At 31.3% G+C, this 25,534-nt stretch overlaps 2 protein-coding genes across 2 annotated transcripts; one reads left to right on the top strand and one right to left on the bottom strand.

Moving 5' to 3' along the window:
• Positions 1–15,231: 15,231 nt before the first annotated feature.
• Positions 15,232–17,100, bottom strand: LOC148765933 (uncharacterized). Its single transcript, XM_088812427.1, has 2 exons — positions 16,405–17,100; positions 15,232–15,999 (listed from the first exon to the last, which is right to left on the bottom strand). Exons 1-2 carry the CDS (start codon positions 17,098–17,100, stop codon positions 15,232–15,234), a joined length of 1,464 nt encoding a protein of 487 aa, XP_088668553.1.
• Positions 17,101–19,734: 2,634 nt separating this feature from the next.
• Positions 19,735–21,626, top strand: LOC148765932 (uncharacterized). The gene is made up of 3 exons (XM_088812426.1): positions 19,735–19,977; positions 20,114–21,243; positions 21,593–21,626. Exons 1-3 carry the CDS (start codon positions 19,735–19,737, stop codon positions 21,624–21,626), a joined length of 1,407 nt encoding a protein of 468 aa, XP_088668552.1.
• The last annotated feature ends 3,908 nt before the right edge of the window (positions 21,627–25,534 follow it).

Genomic DNA, 25,534 nt, shown 5'->3' with positions numbered 1-25,534 from the left:
ATATTGAACAAATTCAACAAAGTGTAGTAATGAAAACTCCAACGTGTATCACCTGTGTATTTAAAAATAAAATTAAAAAGAGAAATTATGAGACATTCCTAAAAATGGTAACAAAATTATATATTAAAGCCTAAAAATAATATAACCTGCTCGCTTGAGACACTACAAGAAATTATATCTTTCATAACGAAATATTTTGTTGTTGAAGGGATAAATTTTGTTGCCAATACAATTCGCAACAAAATACGTTCATAATCTAGAACGAATTTGTTCCGTTGCCAACTAGAATTCGTTGCCAATACATTTATTATACACAATAAATTTATTTCATCCAATTACATACGCAACTAATTTATTTCATTGCAAAAGATATGTATGCAAAACGAATTTATTTCGTTGCAAAAGACATGTAAATAGAAAGCACAATATACCAATAGGGGTAACGGTCTAGGGTTCGAGTCCCCCTCCCCTACTTCCCCTTGTAACGGACTTGAACCTACTCAAAAAAAAAAGCACAATATACCAATATGATATTGTTCGGTTTTGTATTAGAGGCTGACCCGATCCACATCCGTCTACCCAACCCTTGGACCACCAAGACGTTTGACCTTTCGACCACCAACCCTGTGTGCAATGGGAATTGTTGATCGAACTCAAGGCTGGCCCAACGGACCCCACTTGATAAATGTCAAATATATGATATTGTTCGGTCTTGTATTAGAGGCCGACCCGATCCACATCCGTCTACCCAACCCTTGAACCACCAAGACCTTTGACCTTTGGACCACTAACCCTGTTTGGAATGAGAATTGTTGATCGAACTCAAGGCTGACCCAACGGGACCCAATGCTGAAAAACATCTATCATTAATTCTCCCTTATTTTAAAGGTTTAAATTATATAATCAATTGACTTAATTAAATATAATAAAAAAACACGAGTTACTGCTAGCTAATATAAACAAATAAGATTTTTCTTGTCATATTTTATTATTTATAATATGTATATATATAGTTAATGTAAATTAATAGAAGGGTAAATAGCACTTAGCCCCCCTGTGGTTTCCAGATTTTGCACTTTACCCCCTTCTGATATCAATTTGGTCATTTTACCCCCTTGTGGTTGACAAGTTGTAGCGACCGTTTGATAAACCGTTAAAGTTAACGGAAAGTGCAGTTCACTCGCCCAAATTTGTAGTGGTTGAGGGTTTTCAAGTTAAAATATTATATTAAAACCTCTTTTACTCTTTTTTCCTTCAATAAAAACTCTACAGCCATCCTTACTTTTCTTTTAATTAGAAAAGCATTACAGATTCATTTTTAATTTCTATATTAATTATTTTTAAGATGTTATATTAATTATTTTTAAAATACTCATCTAATTTTTTTTATAATTATTTTATATTTTCAATAAATCTTTGTTAAGTTAGTTGTACTTTTCGCCTTTACATTTAAACAAAAATTAAAATGTGTGTACATATATATATATATATATATATATATATATATATATATATATATATATATATATATATATATATATATATATATATATATATATATATATATATTATAAATTGCAACATTATAAGGGAATATGAAAACTTCTGTTTATGCTGATAATAGTAGTAATATACTACTACTGAAAAATAATTTTATTTCCTTCGTGTTTTTGCTTAAAAAAATGAATTTTATATTTTTCATTCTAAAAAAGAAACAACTTTAATTTGCCCTGAAAATTTGCTTTTATTTTCTCCGTTTTGCTTACGAAAAGGGAAGCTGAATGGGCACAAATTAAACTCGACTGCAAAAGCAAATATTCAAGAAACAAAAAGTCGCCTGAATTCATTAATTTACAGATCATAAAAGGGATTATAGTAACAATAATACTAATTTGAAGAAAAACAATAAAAATCAAGCAAATATCTTAAATTTCTACAACAAATTGACTATTAAAAGAAACCAATACACATGGTAAAATGTATTTGCTATAGTGTTGGAATACTCGAAAAATAATAAATCTCTATATTAAAAAAAACAAAGGACAATTTTTTTTAGGTTACTATAGTGTTGGAATACTCGAAAAATAATAAATCTCTATATTAAATTGTAGGGAGTTTTATGAAACAGTGGGGGGTCATGGCCCCCTGTTTCAATTTGAAAATACTCGTCCCCTCCGAAGAGTATTTTTAGATTTCGATCGTATAAGAAATTAATTTATACTAAGAAAAATAAGTTTATTGTATATCTATGTGTTAATAATACAAATTGCTAAAAGGCTCTACGTAATGACAATATTAACCAAAAAAAATCCTTATAATACTTTTTTTAGCACAAATGAGATTTTAGAAGCTAGTGTGCTAAAATAATTGCATTGTATGGATTTTTTGCTGATATTAATTGATGACACGAATATTTTAGTTAGAATTAGGTGAAAAACAATCGGTGTGTGCTGAATGCAATAAATCCCTAAAAAATGAAAATATTAAATTGCAAAAAACCAAAAGTAATTTTTTTTGTTTTTTGAATTTGTTCTTCATCTTACCTCCAGTAGCTCCATCAACTTTAACGAAGAGAGATTCTTTGCAAGATTTTTTTTTTTGAACTCCTGATAATTGTATTTTAGTCCTATGAATTGATGTTATTTTTAACTAAATCCAATTGAATTTACATTTATTTATTAAAAAAAAATATAACCTGCAAATAGTAGGAATAGTAGGAAAATAAGGGGCAGTCCCTTTTCTGTTAACTTTAACGGTTTATTAGACGGTGCTACAACTTGTCAACCACAAGGGGGTAAAATGACCATATTGATATCAGAGAGGGGTAAAGTGCACAACGTGAAAACCACAGGGGGGCTAAGTGCTATTTACCCTTAATAGAATTGAGATTGATGAAATTATACAATTATATATATATATATATATATATATATATATATATATATATATATATATATATATATATATATATATATATATATATATATATATATATATATATATATATATATATATATATATATATCGATTTAATAACAATACACAGTAAATTAAAATCAAGAAAAAATAGTTGGTTTTAAAATTGACAACGATTATATTTTGTTATCAAATCCCTTGGAGCATTTATAACATAAGATTTTATCATCTTTCATCATTTATTGGTGACATAATAAATTTGTTGCCGTTGTAAATGTATTTACTAGAATTTTATATTGTAACAAAAATAAATACTCTTTTGCAACAAACAAAGTTGTTGTCTTTGATGAAATTTGTTGCGAAATATATATGATAATATTCAAAACAATATATTTCTTTGCCTGCTACTTAATGCTAGATTTGTTTATTGATTTAGACCTCGTCCACTTGATATCTCTCCTATATTGAGTGCCTCGGTTATCTTTTCATATTGCTTGTCTCTAACTAAATCACGACATTTACATGAAGAACCAACGACATTCAACACTCTTAATATCAAAAAGTGAAGAAATAAGACCGTGCTTCTTAGCTATTGCTACTAAAACTAATTGAAGTTGGTGAGCAAAGTAAGGAATATAATATGTACAAGGGTTCTTATTTTAAAACAGTGTTTTTAGGCAACTGAATTGACCTCTCATATTACTAGATCCATCATAACATTTACCACGTAATTTAGAGACACTCAATCCACATCTAGAAAAAAAAATCACCAATAGTTGCTTTAAGAGTCAAAGCACAGTAACATGTTCAACTTCTAAAAATCGCTCAATCACACTACCAAATTTGTCGACATACCTTATCACTAAGGTCATTTGCTCCTTCATCGATATATCACTTGCTTCATCAACCATTAGACAAAAGGCTGAACCACCAATATCACTTATAATTTCTTTCAGAATTTTCATTCCAAATGCATTTACAATTTACTTCTGAATATATGAATATCATCTTGTGCTTTAATGGAGCACTGTTCAGAGTAACTTCTTTAATATCTAGATTAATTTGACCAGAGGTTTTCACATTTTGAATAAAATTTCCTGGATTAGCCGAACTTTCACTTTCATTATGACCACAAAATTCTAGTCCTTGTGTTGAGAGATATCGAGCCACCTCAATTGAAGTATTCACATGCATTTTATATTTAGTTTTTTCTTGATCTGACTGCTTGTGAAAAACTGCCTCGATATGTTGACTTTGATTCATCAAATCTGCACATTTTCGCCAAACTTCATTATGTGCACTATTAGGACCTCTTGCGTGAGTAGATAACTTTTCATTTATCTTCCAATTACTAAATCCTTCAGTAACAAAATGATTACCACCCGATTGACCTCCGATGTCTGGCTTGAAAAGATAACAACATAAACAATATACAACATCTTTGGGTACATTATACTCCCACCAAGTACTATATTTGGTGAACCAAAGGTTATTAAATCGTCTATTTTACGACCTCAATCTCGATCATTAATATTATATTGCAAAATACAAGGCATTTGTCCAGGATATGCAAGATCTTATAAGTTAACCTTTAAGAGTAGTTTATTCGATGAAGATTCATCACTTTATTGAAAAAGGAGGTGCTCTTCTTTTTTAAATATCTCAACATAACTGTTTAACAAGGCAAAATAAATAAATTAGTAAAAAACAATAAGGAGTTTCGAGCAAGTGTTTAGGTCACGACAATATCAATTACAGAAAAAAGCTAAAAATCCATAACATATATCATTTCGTTAATTTTTTTTAATAATAATAATGAGTGGTGAATTAATAAATAATAATAATGTATGGAAAGCGAGGAACAAAAAGTCCCCTATCTTCAATTCTTCAATAGTGTGCGCCAATCTCATATCCTCTTTTCTTTTTTTCTTTCTTATTTTTTTATTTTTAATTATTCATCACTCCAAATTTTCAACTTAATTTCCTCTATTTTTTTTGCCAATTACATCCATATTTAACAAACACCGATCCCTTAAATTCAGTTTTTCACCATTACCATCATCAATTCCTTAAGTTTAGTTTTCACCATTATCATCACATTACAAGAGGTTCCCTTTTTCTGATTTGTAGTACTTTTTTTCCCTCCACTGACAAAGACAATACCAAAGCTAACAACAAAACCTAAATTGATATGACAATCCAAGAAACATGAATATCTAATTGATTGTCAAAATTACGCAATCGACTTCTAATCAATATTCAATCTGAAAATTAAGATGAGGTAGAATAAGTCAAACATTAATCGATTGCCAGTGGGTGGCAATTTCCGACAAGGAACGATTATAGACCGCTATTAATGCGACTATGCGAGCCAAATTGATTTTTTTTTTCCTTTATGAGAGGAAAGATTGCTCATAGTGTCACAACACCTGATAATGAAGATTTGGATGAGCCTGTGAAAGATGATTGAAATCGAACTCGAGTTTTTGGAGCTCAAGCTCGAGCTTTCTAACTAGTTGAACTCGAGTGTTTTCTTTGTTGTTCATGAACTTTCAAGCTGGCACGTAGCCTTCTTTTTATTTATTTTTTGTAATCTAATATATATATATATATATATATATATATATATATATATATATATATATATATATATATATATATATATATATATATATATATATATATATCCTATTTGTTTACTGTATGAAGATGGGTATTCAAACTCACTTGAAAATTCGATTGATAAAAAAGTTGTACCACAATAAAAACTTTTTTTATTCTTTGTCTAATCCATCACAATAATGTCCACCGGTACCTTGTGTGGGCTGGTGTGTGAGTTTGTCTAAGAGAGGGAGAGATGCAATGGAGAAAGATTGCATGAGGAAGAGTTATAATGTTGAGAAATGACAGAGGCAGCGGTATTAAAGCATTTTTACATTGTAATAATATTTGTACAGTGAAGATAAAACATACTCATCAGTGCTAACTTTGTTATTTATTGATGCAGAACTTCGTACAACCCATCTTTATCTGGCACACAAATAGGAGAACTCTTTGTTAAAAAAAAAAACATCTGTTGAATCCACTACGTGCCCTATTCGAAAAGAAATTATTGACATATAAAATAAAATATATTTTTTAGGTGAAAATTCAAGAGATATGTTTCTAAGAAATTACTATATATCCAATAGGCTAGTGTTAAGTTTTCAATTGAGTTTGAATACCCATCTTTATATGGTAAATAAATAGGTTATGTGTATATATATATATATATATATATATATATATATATATATATATATATATATATATATATATATATATATATATATATATATATATATATATCTCGTCGTCTAGTCACGTCAATTTAATCTCAAATCTTCACCATTAAGTCGGATCTTTTTTCTCTCTCTCTCTCTCTCTCCCTTATTTCTTTTCCTCTTCTTTTCCTCGATTGACAGCTCTTCTCTCTTAGTTTCTTTTCCTCTTCTTTTCCTCCATTTTTACAGAATGTCTCGACTTCTTGTTCTGTAAGTGTGTGATTCGTATGTAGTGATGACTGTTGTTGATGATCCAATTTATTATTTTGCATAAATTGATTTTTCACAAATTGTTCTGGTTTGTTTTCGACATTTTATGTATACTAAGTTATATCCACATAGTTTGTTGAAACCATTAGTACATGAAGGTTTCAAGTCTTTATCTGCTGCTGCAGTTTTGATCTCTTAATGTTTTATATTTTATAACAGATTTTTGCTATGATTCGATTTCCTGGCATGTCTACCTATTACCACGTGCTCCGGAATGAAATCCCTACATCTTTCCCACTTGTGAACGGTTGGACAAAGCTCATGAAAAGAAGATGTAGAGACACCTCGAATCCCATGGACATAGAGGAGCTATTGGGATCTATGGAAGAGGTTTTTTTTTTTTTTTTTCTTGTACTATGTTTGATATATTTTTATCGCTATTTTCTCTCTAATTAATTATGATCATAAACTTTGCCATATATATATATATATATATATATATATATATATATATATATATATATATATATATATATATATATATATATATATATGGTAGAACCAACCATGTATATTTAACAAAATAATATACATACTAAAAATCACATGTTAAAATACTATTCAAAATTCGATTGATAAAAAAATTGTACCACAACAAACACTTTTTTTTTTTCTTTGTCTAATCCATCACAATAATGACCACCGGTACCTTGTGTGGGCTGGTGTGTGAGTGTGTCTAAGAGAGAGAGAGATGCAATGGAGAAAGAGTGCATGAGGAAGAGTTATGATATTGAGAAATGATAGTGGCAGCGGTATTAAAGCATTTTTACATTGTAATAATATTTGTACAGTGAAGATAAAACATACTCATCAGTGCTAACTTTGTTATTTATTGATGCAGAACTTCGTACTATCCATCTTTATCTAATACAAAAATAGGGGAACTCTTTGTTAAAAAATAAAACACCCGTTGAATCCACTACGTGCCCTATTCGAAAAGTAAATCGTTGACATATAAAATAAAATATATTTTTTAGGTGAAAATTCAAGAGATATATTTCTAGGAAATTACTATATATCCGATAGGTTAGTGTTAAGTTTTCAGTTGGGTTTGAATACCCATCTTCATATGGTAAACAAGTAGGTTATATATATATATATATATATATATATATACACATGTATGTATGTATATATATGTATATATATATATACATACATATATATATATATATATATATATATATGTTATGTATATATGTATATATATATACATACATATATATATATATATATATATATATATATATATATATATATGTTATGTATATATGTATATATATATATATATATATATATATACATATATATATATATATATACATATATACATATATATATATATATATACATATATATATATATACATATATATATATATATACATATATATATATATATATATATATATATATATATATATATATATATATATATATATATATATATATATATATATATATATATATATATATATATATATATATATATATATATATATGGTAGAACCAACCATGTATATTTAACACATTAATATAGATAGTAAAAATCACATTTTAAAATACTATTCAAAATTAGATTGATAAAAAAATTATACCACAACAAACACTTTTTTTTTATTTGTCTAATCAATCACAATAATGACCACCGGTACCTTGTGTGGGCTGGTGTGTGAGTGTGTCTAAGAGAGGGAGGGGATGCAATGGAGAAAGAGTACATGAGGAAGATTTATGATGTTGAGAAATGACAGAGGCAGCGGTATTAAAACATTTTTACATTGTAATAATATTTGTACAGTGAAGATAAAACATACTCATCAGTGCTAACTTTATTATTTATTGATTTAGAACTTCGTACTACCCATCTTTATCTGGTACACAAATAGGGGAACTCTTTGTTAAAAAAACAAAACACCTGTTGAATCCACTACGTGTTCATACAGTAAACAAATAGGTTATATATATATATATATATATATATATATATATATATATATATATATATATATATATATATATATATATATATATATATATATATATATATATATATATATATATATATATATATGTGGTAGAACCAACCATGTATATTTAACACATTAATATAGATAGTAAAAATCACATGTTAAAACACTATTCAAAATTCGATTGATAAAAAAATTGTACCACAACAAACATTTTTTTTTTTCTTTGTCTAATCAATCACAATAATGACCACCTGTACCTTGTGTGGGTTGGTGTGTGAGTGTGTCTAAGAGAGGGAGGGATGCAATGGAGAAAGAGTGCATGAGGAAGATTTATGATGTTGAGAAATGACAGAGGCAGCGGTATTAAAGAATTTTTACATTGTAATAATATTTGTACAGTGAAGATAAAACATACTCATTAGTGCTAACTTTGTTATTTATTGATGCAAAACTTTGTACTACCCATCTTTATGTGGTACACAAATAGGAGAACTCTTTGTTAAAAAACAAAACACCTGTTGAATCCACTACGTGCCCTATTCGAAAAGAAATCGTTGACATATAAAATAAAATATATTTTTTAGGTGAAAATTCAAGAGATATATTTCTAGGAAATTACTATATATCCGATAGGTTAGTGTTATGTTTTCAATTGAGTTTGAATACCCATCTTCATATAATAAACAAATAAGTTATATATATATATATATATATATATATATATATATATATATATATATATATATATATAGTATGTATGTATGTATGTATATATATACATATATATGTATGTATATATGTATATATACATATATATGTATATATACATATATACATACATATATATGTATGTATATATGTATATATACATATATATGTATATATACATATATACATACATATATATGTATGTATATATGTATATATATATATATATATATATATATATATATATATATATATATATATATATATATATATATATATATATATATATATATATATATAATATATATATATATATATATATATATATATATATATATATATATATATATATATATGGGGTAGAACCAACCATGTATATTTAACACATTAATATAGATAGTAAAAATCACATGTTAAAACACTATTCAAAATTCGATTGATAAAAAAATTGTACCACAACAAACACTTTTTTTTTCTTTGTCTAATCAATCACAATAATGACCACCGTTACCTTGTGTGGGCTGGTGTGTGAGTGTGTCTAAGAGAGGGAGTGATGCAATGGAGAAAGAGTGCATGAGGAAGATTTATGATGTTAAGAAATGACAGAGGCAACGGTATTAAAGCATTTTTACATTGTAATAATTTTTGTACAGTGAAGATAAAACATACTCATCCGTGCTAACTTTTTTATTTATTGATGCAGAACTTCGTACTATCCATCTTTATCTGGTACACAAATAGGGGAACTCTTTGTTAAAAAAAACACCTGTTGAATCCACTACGTGCCCTATTCGAAAAGAAATCATTGACATATAAAATAAAATATATTTTTTAGGTGAAAATTCAAGAGATATATTTCTAGGAAATTACTATATATATCTGATAGGTTAGTGTTAAGTTTTTAATTGAGTTTGAATACCCATCTTTATATGGTAAACATATAGGGGAACTCTTTGCTTTAAAAAAAATAAGAACATGTTGAACCCATTACGTACCCTATTCTAAAATAATTCCTGCACATATTAAAATAAAAGATATTTTTTAGTTGAAATTTCAAGAGATATATTTGTTGTACAAGGAAATTGTTATATATCTGATAGGTTAGTGCTAAGTTTCCACGTGCGTTTGATTACCCATTTTATCTGGTAAACAAATAGGGAAACTCTTTGCTTAAAAAAAAAAAAAAAAAACTGTTGAACCTATTACGTACCTTTTTCGAAAAGAAAGCCCGAACATATTAACATATTAACACAGAAGATATTTTTTAGTTGAAAATTTAAGAGATATGTTTGTAAAAGGAAATTGCTATATATCTGATAGATGTCTTAAGTTTCCACGTGAGTTTGAATATCCATCTTTATCTGGTAAACAAATAGGGAAACTCTTTACTTTAAAAAAAAAAAAAAAAAACCATGTTGAACCCACAACTTACCATATTCTAAACCAACCCTCATTAGGAGAGTTGGTACCTAGCCTTTACCAATAGGGTAACGGTCTAGGGTTCGAGTCCCCCCCTCCTCTACTTTCGCTTGTAATGGACTTGAATTTACTCAAAAAAAAAAAAGAATAACACAATTGTGGAAGTCGTTAATCTTATTTCAAGGAGAAACGACTTACCATCAGTAAACAACTGGTATGCGTTCAGACAAACTCTCAACGGTAATTATTAATATTTTTTAATTTTTAGTTTGATAAAAACCAATTTTTTATTCCTTTAAATAAAAAATGTTCTTAAAATTTAAATAACAAAAATATTTTTCTACATCCACTTTAGAGTTCCACGGTAGGAACAACTCATTGTGTTGTAAGGGTCCGCTCCCGAAAATTCGGCAGCCCTCCCCCCCTATCTATTCGTGCATAATAAAACTCATTTTGTAAATAATAATAATAATAATAATAATAATAATAATAATAATAATAATAATAATAATAATAATAATAATAATAATAATAATAATAATAATAATATTAATAATAATAATAATAATAATAATAATAATAATAATAATAATAATTACAATAATAATATAGTGGTTCTTGTATGGTGTGTTTTTAAATTAAAGTCAATTTCTTATGTGTGTGTGTTTGGACAGGAAATGATTCAGCAATAAGGCGGACATGTTTCGTTTCGGCGTTATTCTTTTACGCATGATAATGAAAAGTCATATGTTTGGAAAACTTTATAGAACCAAAACTACCAGAGAAATATTGACAATAAGTATACATACGCATAGTGGAAATCAGGTCTTTCTGGAAAAAAAAATCACACATCACAGCCATAGCGTGGCCGCAAATCAATGATGATTAACATGTCGTGCATAAGACTTTCATGCGATTGTGGTGTGATAAGAAGGATGTAGTGGTTATCAGTGCTATTGGAAAGACTGCACGAGTGATGAGCCAGACACCCGTCCAGATATTGAAGTCATCATTTCAGTGCTCGAGAAAATAAGAGGCAACAAGACGAGCAAGAATAAAATGAAGAAACAAAATGATGTGTTACTAACCTTGTTGTGTTTGAAGCGTACAAATAAATAAATAAAAGTGACATTTGGTTGTATTTGTTTTCTGCATTTAATTTATCGTATTTGAGAATGTAAATTTTTTTTTTAACAACTATCATTAGATTCAGTACCTTAAAAGTGACTAAATGTTAATTGCTTTCAGACAACGCTTCTTTTTTGTTTTTTATTAGCTGATGTTTCTATTTTAGGATGCACTAATTTAGATAAAATATTCTTTGTTGGTTTTTGTGCATGGTAACATTAATAAATATCCATAGCTATAGTATACATACAATATTAATGCCTTATTAATACATCATTCACTTCACCATTTTTCTTTCATGTTGCATGCATCTGATAATTAAAATAAATATATATGGAGTTCTTAAAATATTAAAGAGTGCATTTATAGTAAAAAAAAATACGGGAATATTAACAAAGTTTGGAACTGTCCCGAGTATTGAAATAAATATTATCGTTTTTTTGTTCTTGAAAAAAAAAAGAGAAGGTAGGTTCATGTTTCGTGCAGATTGCGAAAATTCGAGATGAATATTTCCGAACCGCACCAAATTAGTGTGTGTGTGCAGTGAATGTCCTCGAACATTTTTTTTTTGTCTTTTCATTTAACTGATGCCATATGTATGTGTGACAAAGTGGCGACCCCTAGCTATAATTGTTTAGGATAATTCACAGATCCCCTGATCATATATATATTACATATAAGACCAAAAAATAATAAAATGCTTCCTGCAGTTTTTGTTCTAATTATATTATACATATTATCCAACAGCTACAAAGTAAACTCATGGCGCCCAAGTCAGACAAGGGGAAATCTAAGAAGAAAAGTGGAATTAGATATAGCTACGAAGAACCAAATAAGATATTTTTTTTTCTTTTTTTCCTTTTTCTTAACTCATCACAGTAGTGTTATGAGTATGATATTTTTTATTAAATTAACATTATTATCAGTATTATTTTTATCTTTATTATTATAATTTAATCTTCATGTGATTAACTTGCGACTTCAACAATTCCGATAACATATCATCATTTATTTTTGGTTGATTGTAGAATGAGCTACGAACGTATATTGATTTGCAAGGGTACTCCAATATTGTTCCACTATTTTGCACTTGCTTTAGAGCAGATAGATATTATTTCGTGATAAAATATGTTTGTCATAGTCTAGATCGGTTACTTATGGGTAATAATTAATTAATATTATTCTTGTAAGTTAATCAATTCATCATTTCCTTCATCCGTGAGAATCATCATCTGCCCTGCTGCTCTGCGATTCAAGATCTCTCTCTCAGATAACCAACCATCCAAGGTTCTACAGTTTCACATCTCATTATACTTTCTTTTTAATCTCTTCTTTTTCAGTAGAAATAAGCTTTGGACTTTGATTTACAATGGTAGTTTATTAATAATCGATATATATATATATATATATATATATATATATATATATATATATATATATATATATATATATATATATATATATATATATATATATATATATATATATATATATATATATATATAAAAGTTCATAAGATCATGTTGAATTGATATGTTTGTAATTAATTCATTTGTTAGAGCGTGACCTTACTTGGGAGGACACTCTCAAGATTTTGATACAAATAGCCTATACTATGAGAGACATCATTGGCGAATACTATGTCATAGCAGATATTAAACCAAACATCATATTGGTTCATGAGGCACATTATTATTATGCGAGTACTATGTCATCGCAGACATTAAACCAGACAACATCTTGGTTCATGAGGCACATCATCATCATCATCATAATGATCATCATAATTATTATTATTATTATTAATTCTAACTTAAATCTCATTATCTTTTACATATTCATTATTTTTTCTTTATTTTAGTAGATTAAATCTCATTATTTATTTTTTATTGCTTTAAATATATTATTTCTATTGAGGTTGCGGAATTAATAAAGGTCATACAAATATATTTATGAAGGTCATAATAATAATAATAATAATAATAATAATAATAATAATAATAATAATAATAATAATAATAATAATAATAATAATAATAATAATAATAATAATAATAATAATAATAATAATAATATTATTATTATTATAGTGGTTCTTGTATGGTGTGTTTTCAAATTAAAGTTTCTTTCTTATATGTGTATGTGTTTGGACAGGAAATGATTCAGCATATAAGGCGGACATATTTAGTTTCGGGGTTATTCTTTTACGGATGATAATGAAAAATCATATATATGTTTGGAAAACTTTATAGAACCAAAACTACAAGAGAAATATTGACAATAAGTATACATCCGCATGGTGGGAGTCAATTCTTTCTGAAAAAACCACATATCACAGCTACAACGTGGCCGCAAATCAGTGGTGATTAACATGTTGTGCGCAAGACTTTCATGCGATTGGGGTGTGACGAGAAGGATGCAGTGGTTATCAGTACTCTTGGGAAAGACTGCACGAGTGATGAGCCAGACACCCGTCCAGATCTTGAAGTCATCATTTTAGTGCTCGAGAAAATAAGAGGCAACAAGATGAGCAAAAAAAAATGAAGAAAAAAAAATCATGTATTACTAACCTTGTTGTGTTTGAAGCGTAAAAATAAATAAATAAAAATGACATTTGGTTGTATTTGTTTTCTGCATTTAATTTATCGTATTTGGGAATGTTAATTTTTTATTTAGAGGAAACGTCAATTTCATTAAGGCTGCGGCTATATGCAAGACTAATTCCACTTGTGCAAGACCAAATTAAAATTTTCAATGTATAAATACTATAATACCCTTATTTATTAAAAAATTAAAAAAATTCCAAATATGCAAGACCAAAAATTCAAAAACACAAAAAACCCTATCACAAGACCACAAAACCACAAGACCAACTCTCATCTTCTCCATCTTCCAAAACCCACAAGACCTTTTTCTTTCATCCTCCATTAACCCACAAAACCTAGAAATTCAAAATCATCAAAACTCAACAAATCTTACAAAGATGACAAGTATGGAGTCAAAAGACATCAAAATAGAAGATTCTACGATGGAAGAACCCAATAATGTATGCATTTATGGGTTTTTTTAGCTAGAATATCGATTTTCCAAAAAAAATCCCGCGCAAACGAATTCGACATGTACAGGTCGAATTTAACAGGTAAAAATCGACATTTAGATGTCGATTTTGAGGTATAAAATTCGACATTTAGATGTCAATTTTGAGGTATAAAATTCGACATTTGAATTTGTGCTATAAATTCGACATGTCAATGTCGATTTTTACCTATGAAATTCGACGCTTAACTGTCGATTTGTAGCATAGTTTTTCGACACCTTGGTGTCGATTTTTGTTTTTTTTCTCATTATTTGTATTTGGTCTTACATGAGAAAAAAAAGCCAATTTAATTTATGGGCATACTTGTCATTCCATCTTAATAAAATAGAATCTTTTGGAATCTTTATTTAATTTGGTCTTGCACAAGTGGAATGAGTATTGCATACAGCCGCAGCCTTTCATTAATGACGAAACTCAGATTTTACAATATCACTAATAAAACTAGGAAGAATGTTCAACATAAAAGAGTCTATCGACGAAAGCCTTGCAATCTCATAGGCTGCGCGGTTTGCTTCTCTCTGAACCTGACGAATGTTGAACACTTCAAATGTGCTGGCTAAGCGTTTAATATCGTCAATAACATTACCATAGATCGTGCGTCTACCGAACTCTCCAGCAATAGCAGCAACTATAGTGCTAGAATCGCATTCGAGAACTACTCTACTCCATCGGTGGTCTTGGGAGAATTCCATTGTTTTGAGAGTCGCCATAGCCGCGGCCGAATTAGGATCAATGCAAAGAGGACAATGTGTAGAAAACCAGGCTAAGCAATTTCCATCATAGGTCCTTGCCAAACCCCCTAGCCCGCAACCATGTTCCACCGAAGCAAGTAAAGCGTCGACATTAATTTTCACCTCATCTCTAAATGGAACCTCCGACTTGATACTCAATCTTTGCATCTTTAACGAACGTTTTGCACAAAGAACTTCGGAAACAGACCCCCGCATCTCCTTAAGAAAATTCTTTGCGAGTAAGTTAATGTCAAGAGCCAAATTGTTGGCCTCCTCGAAGTATTTCTTGTTTCTTGAATACCAAATAGCCCAGCAGACCACAACAGAATATTCAAAATCAGTTTTGTCAAGCTTCTTCTTCATTTGCAAGAACCAATCCACAAGTGAGCAATTATTCGGCCAATGGGTGGACCAAGCCACTCCACTTAACGCCCAAACCTACCTTGCAAATGAACATAAGGACAAACAATGCAAAACATCCTCCTCTGCAACCCCACAAATTTCACATAAATTGTTCTCTAAAATCTTCCGATTAGTAAGGTTTTGGCGTGTCGGAAGAAGATTATTACAACAACGCCATAAAAAGATCTTGATTTTATTCGGCAAATTCAAGTCCGCCATTTCCAAGAATTCGATGAAACGAGAGATGAACCACTTGCAATATTAACACCCGCTTTCTTTTGCTCTAAATGAACCGCGCGGTATGGTAGGCGCTTCGAACGGAGAACAACCCATCTTATTGTAATGCCATATAAGACGATCTTCATTAATCGCGCTTCCAATTGGTATAGAGAGAATACTTTTTCGATCCTCCTCATAGAACATAGATGCAATCATATTAACTTTCCATAGACCTATATTACCATCAATAAGGCTTTGCACCTTCATATCAATCGGCCAGTTGTCTCGAGGAGTGAAAATTTTAAAAGTTCGTTCTCTTCGAAGCCATTTATCTCGCCAAATGTTCACTTTCGCCCCATTTTTAGTTCTCCAGCGTGAGCCTTTCTCCACTAGTTCTATCGCTCCCCAAATACTTCTCCACGTATATGACGGATTATACTCTAAAACTGAGCCCAAAATGTCTGAATGTGGGTAATATCTAGCCTTAAAGATTCTTCCCAGTAAGCTATGTGGAGATACCAACAACCGGTAGACTTGTTTGGCTAATAGCGCCGTATTGGAAGCGTGTAAGTCTCGAAAGCCAAGACCCCCAAAATCTTTGCTTTTACACAATTCCTTCAACCTGGCCCAATGTACTCCTTTGCCTTGACTATCTTCCCACCAAAACTTAGCCATCAACCTTTCGATTTCTTCGGTAAAATATCGTGGAAGTCGAAAGCAACTCAACGCATATGTTGGGATAGCTTGAATCACCGCTTTAATTAAAATTTCTTTTCCCCCTTTTGAAAGCCATTTTTCTTTCCATCCTTGAAGACGTTGGCAAACTCGGTCGCGAATATTCACTAAAGCTTCTCGTTTAGACTTTCCTAACCTAGAAGGTAGGCCTAAATACTTATCATGTTTGTCCACCACTTCCATATTAAGTTTCGAGCAAATCAAATTTATATTATCTATGCTCGTCTTCTTACTAAAAGCAATGCAAGATTCCACATAATTAACTATCTAACCCGAGACCTATTCGTATTTTTGCATGATATTCTTAATGCATTTAGCAGAAGAAATATTAGCATTACAAAAAAGCATAGTATCATCGGCGAAAAGTAAATGTGATACCTCAGGAGCTGCATTGCAAACAACCAATCCCACTATATTGCCACGTCGTTCTTCTCTTTTGAGTAGAGCACTCAAAGCTTCTGCACAAAATAAAAACAGGTAAGGTGAAATTGGATCACATTGTCGAATACTCTTTTCCGACGCAAGAAAATCGAAAGATCTCCCATTAAGAATGAAAGAGTAGGTGACGGTGCACATACATAACATCCCCAGATCAACGAAAGCACTGTCAAAACCAAGTCTGAGCATAACCTTACGGATAAAAATCCACTCGATTCGATCATAAGCTTTGCTTATATCTAATTTGATAGCCATATGTTCTGCAGGGCTTCGTTTCATGTTAAGAACCACTTCATATGCTATAAGAATATTATTCGAAATAAGGCGCGATGGCACGAAAGCTGATTGAGATTCAGAAATAATATCATTCATATGCGGTTTTAGCCGCTTTATAATAGCCTTAGAAGCGATTTTGTACACTACGTTGCTCAAACTAATAGGCCGAAACTGGGTCATGTTTTTTGGAGTAGCACATTTTGGAATAAGAACTATGTGAGTGAAATTACCTGCTTTAGGAATTTCCTTGTGATTGAGAAGCCTCAAAACCCATTGCGTAATCTCGTTACCAATTATATTCCAAAAGCGCTGGTAGAAAACCGTCGGGGCCTGGAGATTTCAGAGGGTGCATCACGTCGAGCGCTTTTTTAATTTCTACCGCCGTGTATTCCTCCATTAAAACTACGTTCAATGTTGCACTAACTCGAGGCTCAATAGCTTCCAAAACCTCATCTGAAGCAGCCGTAGATGGATTACTCGACGTAAATATGGTTTTGAAATAATCGGAGACGATGTTCTCCATTTCATCTTTTTTTCTCGCACCACACACCATTGGAATTGCACAAGCCCAGAATAGTGTTCGTTTTTCGGCGAGAAAAAGCTTTAGCATGGAAACTTTTTGTATTTTTGTCACCTTCTCTTATCCAATGAGCCTTTGCACGTTGTCTCCACATCATTTCCTCTTTGTTAATAAGTTCTTTTAGTTCCTTTGACATAAGGCTAATCTCGGTACCCACCTCGTCTGTTAAAATTTCCCCTTTTTTGCTCACAATATCCTCCTTTAGCTTCTTTATCCGTTTCCTAACTCCTCCAAATGAATCCCGACTCCATCTTACCAAGCCCACTTTACAGTTCTCCTAACTATTCCATAGATCACTCATATCTTGGAAATCTGAGGTCGGATGTCGATTCTCTTTAACAACCCGCTCGCACTCTTCAGACTTAAGCCACATAGCTTCAAACTTGAAACTCCTGTTATAATTGCGATGACCATCACTATTTCCCTTATTGTACTCAGAATTTCCGCAAGCTCGGTCTAGCTGTTCTCTGGTGGTAAACGGCTCTCTGCTATTATTCGCCCAAGTAAACGGATAACCAAAATAACCCAAGTCATTAAGTCCCGTTTCTCGAAGACAGTCGGCAAATGCTTCCATATTTCTACTGGACTGCATATTTCGATCCACTTTTCTCTGTAATCGACAAGATTGCATTAAAATCCCCAGCACATAACCACGATTTCGTTGATAATGTTGATAAATGCCTCGATAAATTCCACGATTGATATTTAAGGGACTCATCAGAAACACCATAAAAATCAGTAAACCGCCATCTATCATTCACTTCTTCATCAAAACATGAGCATCAATGTGATTAATAGAAAAACTTTGTTCGGAAACTTGCACATTTTTTTGCCAGAGAAGAGCTAAGCCTCACGACAAACCTCTAGCAGCTACACACACACCATGCATATCCAAAGAAATTTTAATAAACTCAAATTTTCTACCAGATAATTTAATTTCTGATAAAAAAAATTACATGGGGATTATGAACTCGTATAAGTTCTTTGAGCTCATGAACTAACCGAGATCCCCCAAATATGTTGTATTTGAATTAAAAGAGGTTTTATTGTATTATTGTTTCAAGTTATTTGGTTGAAATATTTTCTAGAAATGCATATATGTTTATCTATCAAAATGTATATATGTTGGTACTGCAAGAGTATTTACAAAGAACCAATTCATTCATTATAAATTTTGTGAAGTACTGCTATTCGATTATACAGCCCATTTACAGCTGTCCACGTGGGCACAACACGTGGATCAGCTAATTCATTATTCATTTTGTTATTAATTAGTTAGATTTAAAATGCTCAGCTAATGCTTGTAATGTGCGTGTATAAATACGTGATCTTGTAACCGTCTTCATTTGAACAGATTGAATATAATTTTCATTTCACATATGTTTCTCTCTATCTGTCTGCTCAATACTCCTTCCATGGCAATTAGAGTTCCACCCTCCATGGCAGTCATCACTTCGAGCTTCTAATATGGTATCAGAAGTTTGTCTTTCTTCCGCTCTTTGATTCTCACTCCGATCTTCATTATGGCTGCTCGAATTCGATCTCTGGTGGAAGATCCGGCCAGTCCTTACTTTCTTCATCCTTCCGACGGCCCTGGTCTGGTTCTCGTCTCTCTGTTGCTTCAGAACGACAATTATTCCACCTGGTCTCGCGCGATGCTTCTCGCTCTTGAGGTAAAGAATAAAATCGGTTTTGTCGATGGATCTATCTCGCCGCCTTCTCGCGACGATCTCTTACTGTTTCTGGCATGGTCGCGCAACAACAAGGTGGTTATCTCCTGGATTTCTCAATGTCGTTTCCAAGGAAATTCACTCCAGTATTCTCTATTCCGATTACGCCAAAGCTATTTGGGATGATCTCTCCGGTCGTTTTCGTCAAACGAATGGTCCTCGAATTTTTCAGCTCCGTCGTGATATTTCTGGTCTCCGGCTGCAATCCGACTCCGTGATCACATACTTCACTCGTTTGAAGGCTCTATGGGATGAGGTTTCTTCTTTTCGTCCTCGTTGCACTTGCGGTGCTTGCACTTGCAGTGGTGTTACGCGGCTGGAATCTCATTTTGAACATGAATACATGATGACGTTTCTCATGGGTTTGAATGACTCTTTTCAGTCCTCCTGTGGTCAAATTCTTCTCATTGACCCCCTTCTTCCTATGGGCATAGTCTTCTCTTTGATTCACCAAGAAGAACGTCATTGTTTCATCACCAATTCCTCATCCACTGATCATGTGCTGCCGCCGCCGATGACTTTTGCTATCACTGATCGTCGTCCCCCGCAGATCAAGCGGCGTGATCGTCCTCAATGCACTCACTGTGGTCTTGCAGGCCATACTGTTGAACGTTGCTACAAGTTACACGGTTTTCCACCTGGTTATCGCACCAAACCTCGTCTGGCTAGTGCTCAATGTGTCACTGACTCTCCCACTGCTACTGGTTCTGATCCTACCCACACTTTGCACTCCCTCTCACCTGCTCATTGTCAACAGCTCATCCAACTTTTATCTACTCAACTCTCCATCTCTTCCACTGATCCTAACTCTAATTCTGCCCAAGTTTTCTGTGTTACAGGTATTGTTTCCGCACTTCAATCTTTTTTTGTTAATCAATGGGTTATTGACTCTGGTGCTACGAAACACATTTGCAATAACCTTTCGTTATTCACTTCTTATTCCCCTGTCTCTCACACCTCTGTGCTTCTCCCAAATCAAAGCACCATTCATGTTCTTTATACTGGTGATGTCAAGCTTTCCCCTTCCCTTACCCTCACCAATGTATTTTATGTTCCTCAATTCCATTTCAACTTACTTTATGTCAGCTCTTTTGTGCTTGGTACCTACATCACTGTGAGCTTCTCACATTCTGGTTTCCCCATTCTGGATTCCAACCATCACAAGATTGGCAAGGGTAGTCAACTTCATGGTCTCTTTCTCCTGGATCAAGCCTTTATTCCACCCATATCTCCTCCCTCTGTTGGTATTACCACTGTTTCTCTTTGTAATGCTATAATTCCTGCCACTGTTTGGCACCAAAGGTTAGGCCATTTTCCTTCTAAACGTTTATCTTCTCTCAAAGATAGATTACCCATTGATTTCAAATCTTGTTCTTATTGTCACATATGTCCCTTAGCTAAGCAAAGAAAACTACCTTTTATTTCACATAATAATTTTGCTCCTCATCCTTTTGATCTCATTCACTGTGACATTTGGGGTCCATTTCATCAATCTTCTTATGATAATTTTAAATATTTTGCCACTATTATTGATGATCACAGTAGGTTCACTTGGCTTTGTTTGCTCACTCAAAAGTCTGATATTCAAACATTATTTCCCAAGTTTCTTACCTTGATTAATACTCAATTGGATTATACAACCCATTTACAGCTGTCCACGTGGGCACAACACGTGGATCAGTTAATTCATTATTCATTTTGTTATTAATTAGTTAGATTTAAAATGCTCAACTAATACTTGTAATGTGCGTGTATAAATACGTGATCTGGTAACCGTCTTCATTTGAACAAATTGAATATAATTTTCATTTCAGATATTTTTCTCTCTCTCTCTCTGCTCAATACTCCTTCCATGGCAATTAGGGTTTCACCCTCCATGGCAGTCATCACTTTGAGCTTCTAATAACTGCCAAATCATAGGTGATGGAAGGGGTATTGAAATGAAAGTCAGCAGAGAGTACAATGTAATACCAAAGATAAAATAATATAGTACAAACAACAAGGTCAACAGAAAATATAATATAATATAATATCAAAGATATAATAATTTGTACAAACAACAAGGCCAAAGTTCACAAGACGTTAAACATGCACTTTCTCTTATATAATTTTAAATTAGATTAGATACGTTATAATATTACAGCTTGATTGATAATTTGGTAGTAAGATACTCTAACAACATGCGGCGAAAAGAAACATCGAAATAGACCAAGCACGCACACATCATCAGAGGGCATTTGCACACGTGCGTACCACCTTGTAATTGTTCTTCAGTCCAAAAAAGTCAACATTTATGTTGACTAGTTTAAGTTGAAGTATAGTTCTCATAACTTGCTTCATAGTAAGCCGTTCGGTGAGATCCGATGTTGTACATTCAAGTGCCAGCCAAGTAATATTTTCCCCATCAAGCTCCACAAAATTGAGCTCGTCTTTTAGACTTTGGTGAACAAGTGGAAACCTGTTATTCTTCAAACTAGACTCTTTTTTTTTTTGGCTTCGAAATGTACTAAACTCTTGCCACGCCGATCGTAAACTTCCTCTGGATTTTTACTACCTTGTTTCAAAATAGATCTGCAACTACTAAATACTAAAATATCAGAACATTTCAAGGTCAAGGGCTGAGAATCGAATCCACGGTGTTTGTATTGTTATGGAGTGTGGGAGAAAAACAGGTTTATTTATGTATTGGAGTGGTGAACTTGGAAAGATTTTTAATTTCACACTTTTTGTTCTTGAATTTTTATTCATGAGTGCCTGACTAATTATCTTTATTATTTTAGGTTCAGAAGTTATATCTCTTTAGCCAATAAGCTCATCTTTTTAATATGTATTATAAATAAAAGCAAAATAGATATATATGACAAAATTACCCCCAACACTTTAAACTCAATTCCTAATTATAATCCAATTTAATTTCAATTTAATCAATTTTGACTTTTTTTAAAAACTTTTTTTTTTCTGAAATTCAAATTTTGCTAACCGTCAGTTTCCGGCTTGGACTTTATTTAGTTGTTTTTTTTTTTTTTGCTGAAATTTTATCCATTTTTTTTACATCCGCCGATGAACCTTGAACATAATTGTACTCTCATTAACAGTAATAATACTGTCACTGACAGTAATTGTACGGTTATTGACATTACATGTAAGTAATTGTACTGTCATTGACAATACAATTACTATCAACCACAACAATATTATTATTTTTGACAATACAATTACTATCAACCACAACAATATTATTATTTTTTTGGCATTTGTTTTTGTATTTTGTTTGATTTGTTGGCAAATCAACGTCATTATATTACTGTCGTTGACGGTAAAATTACTGTAAACATAATAATATAACTGTCAACCACATCTATATTTTTTTTGCCTTTTTTTTGTGATTTGTTGACCGATTGACGTAATAATATTACTATCTACTATTGTAATATTACTGTAAACACAATAATATTACTGTGGATGGCAGTAATATTATTGTGGATGACAGTAATATTATTGTCAACCATATCAATATTACTTCTTTTGGCTTTATTATGTTTGCGTTTGTTGAACGGTCAACATATTAGTATTACTCTTTTACACAATAACAATGATTTTTGTTGTGTTAATATTACTGTGCTAGAGAGTAATATAGCAATATTACTATGTTAAGTTGTAGTATAGTTAATATTACTGTGTTAAACAGTAATATAATTAATATGATTGTCAGCCACTGCAGTATTGTTATTTAAACGGGGCAAAAAGATGTTAAAGAAAAAATATTGAAAAAAAAAAGAGTCAACGCCGCCAGAGACCGACGTTGACCGCCGATCAGCGACGGCAGAAAGAAGAAAAATAAAAATAAAAATCGAAAAAGGCAACATTAGAGTCTAGTAAAAAAATCAGGAAAAAAAAAATCAACGCCGGAGACCGTAAGTCAACTGCAGTGACTGGCGAAATTGTACAAAATTGAGTTTTGGGTCAAAATTGAATAATTTGTGAATTTGAGGATAAATTAAATTAAATGATGAATTGGAGCATATTAAAATGTGAGGGAGTATTTTAGGAGTAAACTGCAAATACCACCCCTGTGTTATCTCGAAATAGCGAAAAACCCCCTGTGATAAATAAACTAGCAAAAACCCCCCTGTGAAATTTAGTCAAAGGCAGAATCCCCCGTAGCTGATTTTTTAGACTTGAAATGACAAAATTGTCCCTCAAAATGTATTTATATATATACATATTACACTTATATTTATTCTTTTTAATTTGTTTGTTTAGAAATTAAAAAAAATAGTAAACAACTAAATTGATTATTTTTTAAATAAAATAATTAAAATATTTATAAAATATAAGAATTTATTAATTGCAAGACTCCAGGGGTATTTGTGTCTTTTTATATCAAGTCAACCCTCAAATAGTTCCATAGGGGGGTTTTTGCTATTTAAATAATTTCACAGGGGAGGTTTTTGCTAGTTTATTTATCACAGGGGGGTTTTTGCTATTTCGAGATTACACAGGGGTAGTTTTTGCAGTTTACTCGAGTATTTTAGTCTTTTACACACCTCTAAACAATGTGTGGTTTATTTTGTAAAATAGTTTTTTGTCTAGACCCCTTTATGAATAAGTATACCAGGATGAGCTTATTTGTAATGGACCATTTGTTCTTTTATATATTTTCACAATTATGATCTTACAGTTTTTATTTTTTTTAGAGCAACTCCAATGCTAAATACCAAAATTGAATTATCAAATATTTATTTGATATTTGAGATAATAATTTAATATTGATTAAAATTCATCTACTCTAACCATGGTTATCAAATTAATTATAAATTGGAAGTTTGTGGGATTTTATTTTTGTAATTGCCACATGTCCACTTTTGATTGAATGTTTAGATAGTTACACTTTTGATAACTCAATTTCCAGCAAGTATTTTTACATCCCAAAAGTTGAATTATCAAAATAGAACCCTAATTAGATAATCCATTGGAGTTAAAAATTTCTATTTTTTTGTGTATAAATAGTGGTTAATGGTTTGAATACCATATTTGATAACTCCATTGGAGTTGCTCTTAAAATCAAAAGTAATATAAAATTATTAAATGGAAAATTATTGGTCCCTATGTTTCAAACAAATACTTTTGGTCCCTGGATGACTACGTTATGACCTATTTTATCCCCTCCATTATGATCAGAAAGGACGGGATAAATACACTTTTGCTCTCTTGTATTTACGATTTAAACATTTTGGTCCTCTTTTTTTTAAAAAAAAATAATAATTTTAGTTCATTGATGGTTTTGCTTTAATTTGATGAAATGCACGTGTTGGATGAATCAAAAAAAAAAATTGTTGCATGCTTCTCCTCGAACTACAGGCATACACAATGAGACGATACTATTGGCGCTCATCGAGTCTTTAGATATCATTCACCTTGAGGTTGAGAGCTATTCTCTTTTAGTCGTTGATCCCCTGAATCACAGAAGTCGGATTGGATGGGAATTAGAGTTTTTAGTTCAGGATTGTTTGGTTCATCTCAGACTAGCTTATAAAATCACGCACGTGCTTCATCAAAAAAAAAAAAAAAAAAAAAAAAAAAAAAAAAAAAT

This window comes from Erythranthe guttata, chromosome 13 (assembly GCF_056151865.1).
Source record: "Erythranthe guttata isolate IM_541 chromosome 13, IM_541, whole genome shotgun sequence".
NCBI lineage: Eukaryota > Viridiplantae > Streptophyta > Magnoliopsida > Lamiales > Phrymaceae > Erythranthe > Erythranthe guttata.
The sequence above is the reverse complement of the archived record's forward strand: the minus strand, read 5'-3'. Positions and strand labels throughout refer to the sequence as shown.

Coding starts and splice junctions, on each gene's coding strand:
- LOC148765933 (XM_088812427.1), bottom strand. CDS start 17,100: ATGGAAGTGGTGGACAAACATGATAAGTATTTAGGCCTACCTTCTAGG. Junction 16,000..16,404: donor GTAATATAGGTCTATGGAAA/GTTAATATGATT, acceptor TTTGCAAGGTAG/GTTTGGGCGTTAAGTGGAGT.
- LOC148765932 (XM_088812426.1), top strand. CDS start 19,735: ATGGCTGCTCGAATTCGATCTCTGGTGGAAGATCCGGCCAGTCCTTAC. Junction 19,978..20,113: donor CATGGTCGCGCAACAACAAG/GTGGTTATCTCC, acceptor CGAATTTTTCAG/CTCCGTCGTGATATTTCTGG. Junction 21,244..21,592: donor GCCACTGTTTGGCACCAAAG/GTTAGGCCATTT, acceptor ACCCATTTACAG/CTGTCCACGTGGGCACAACA.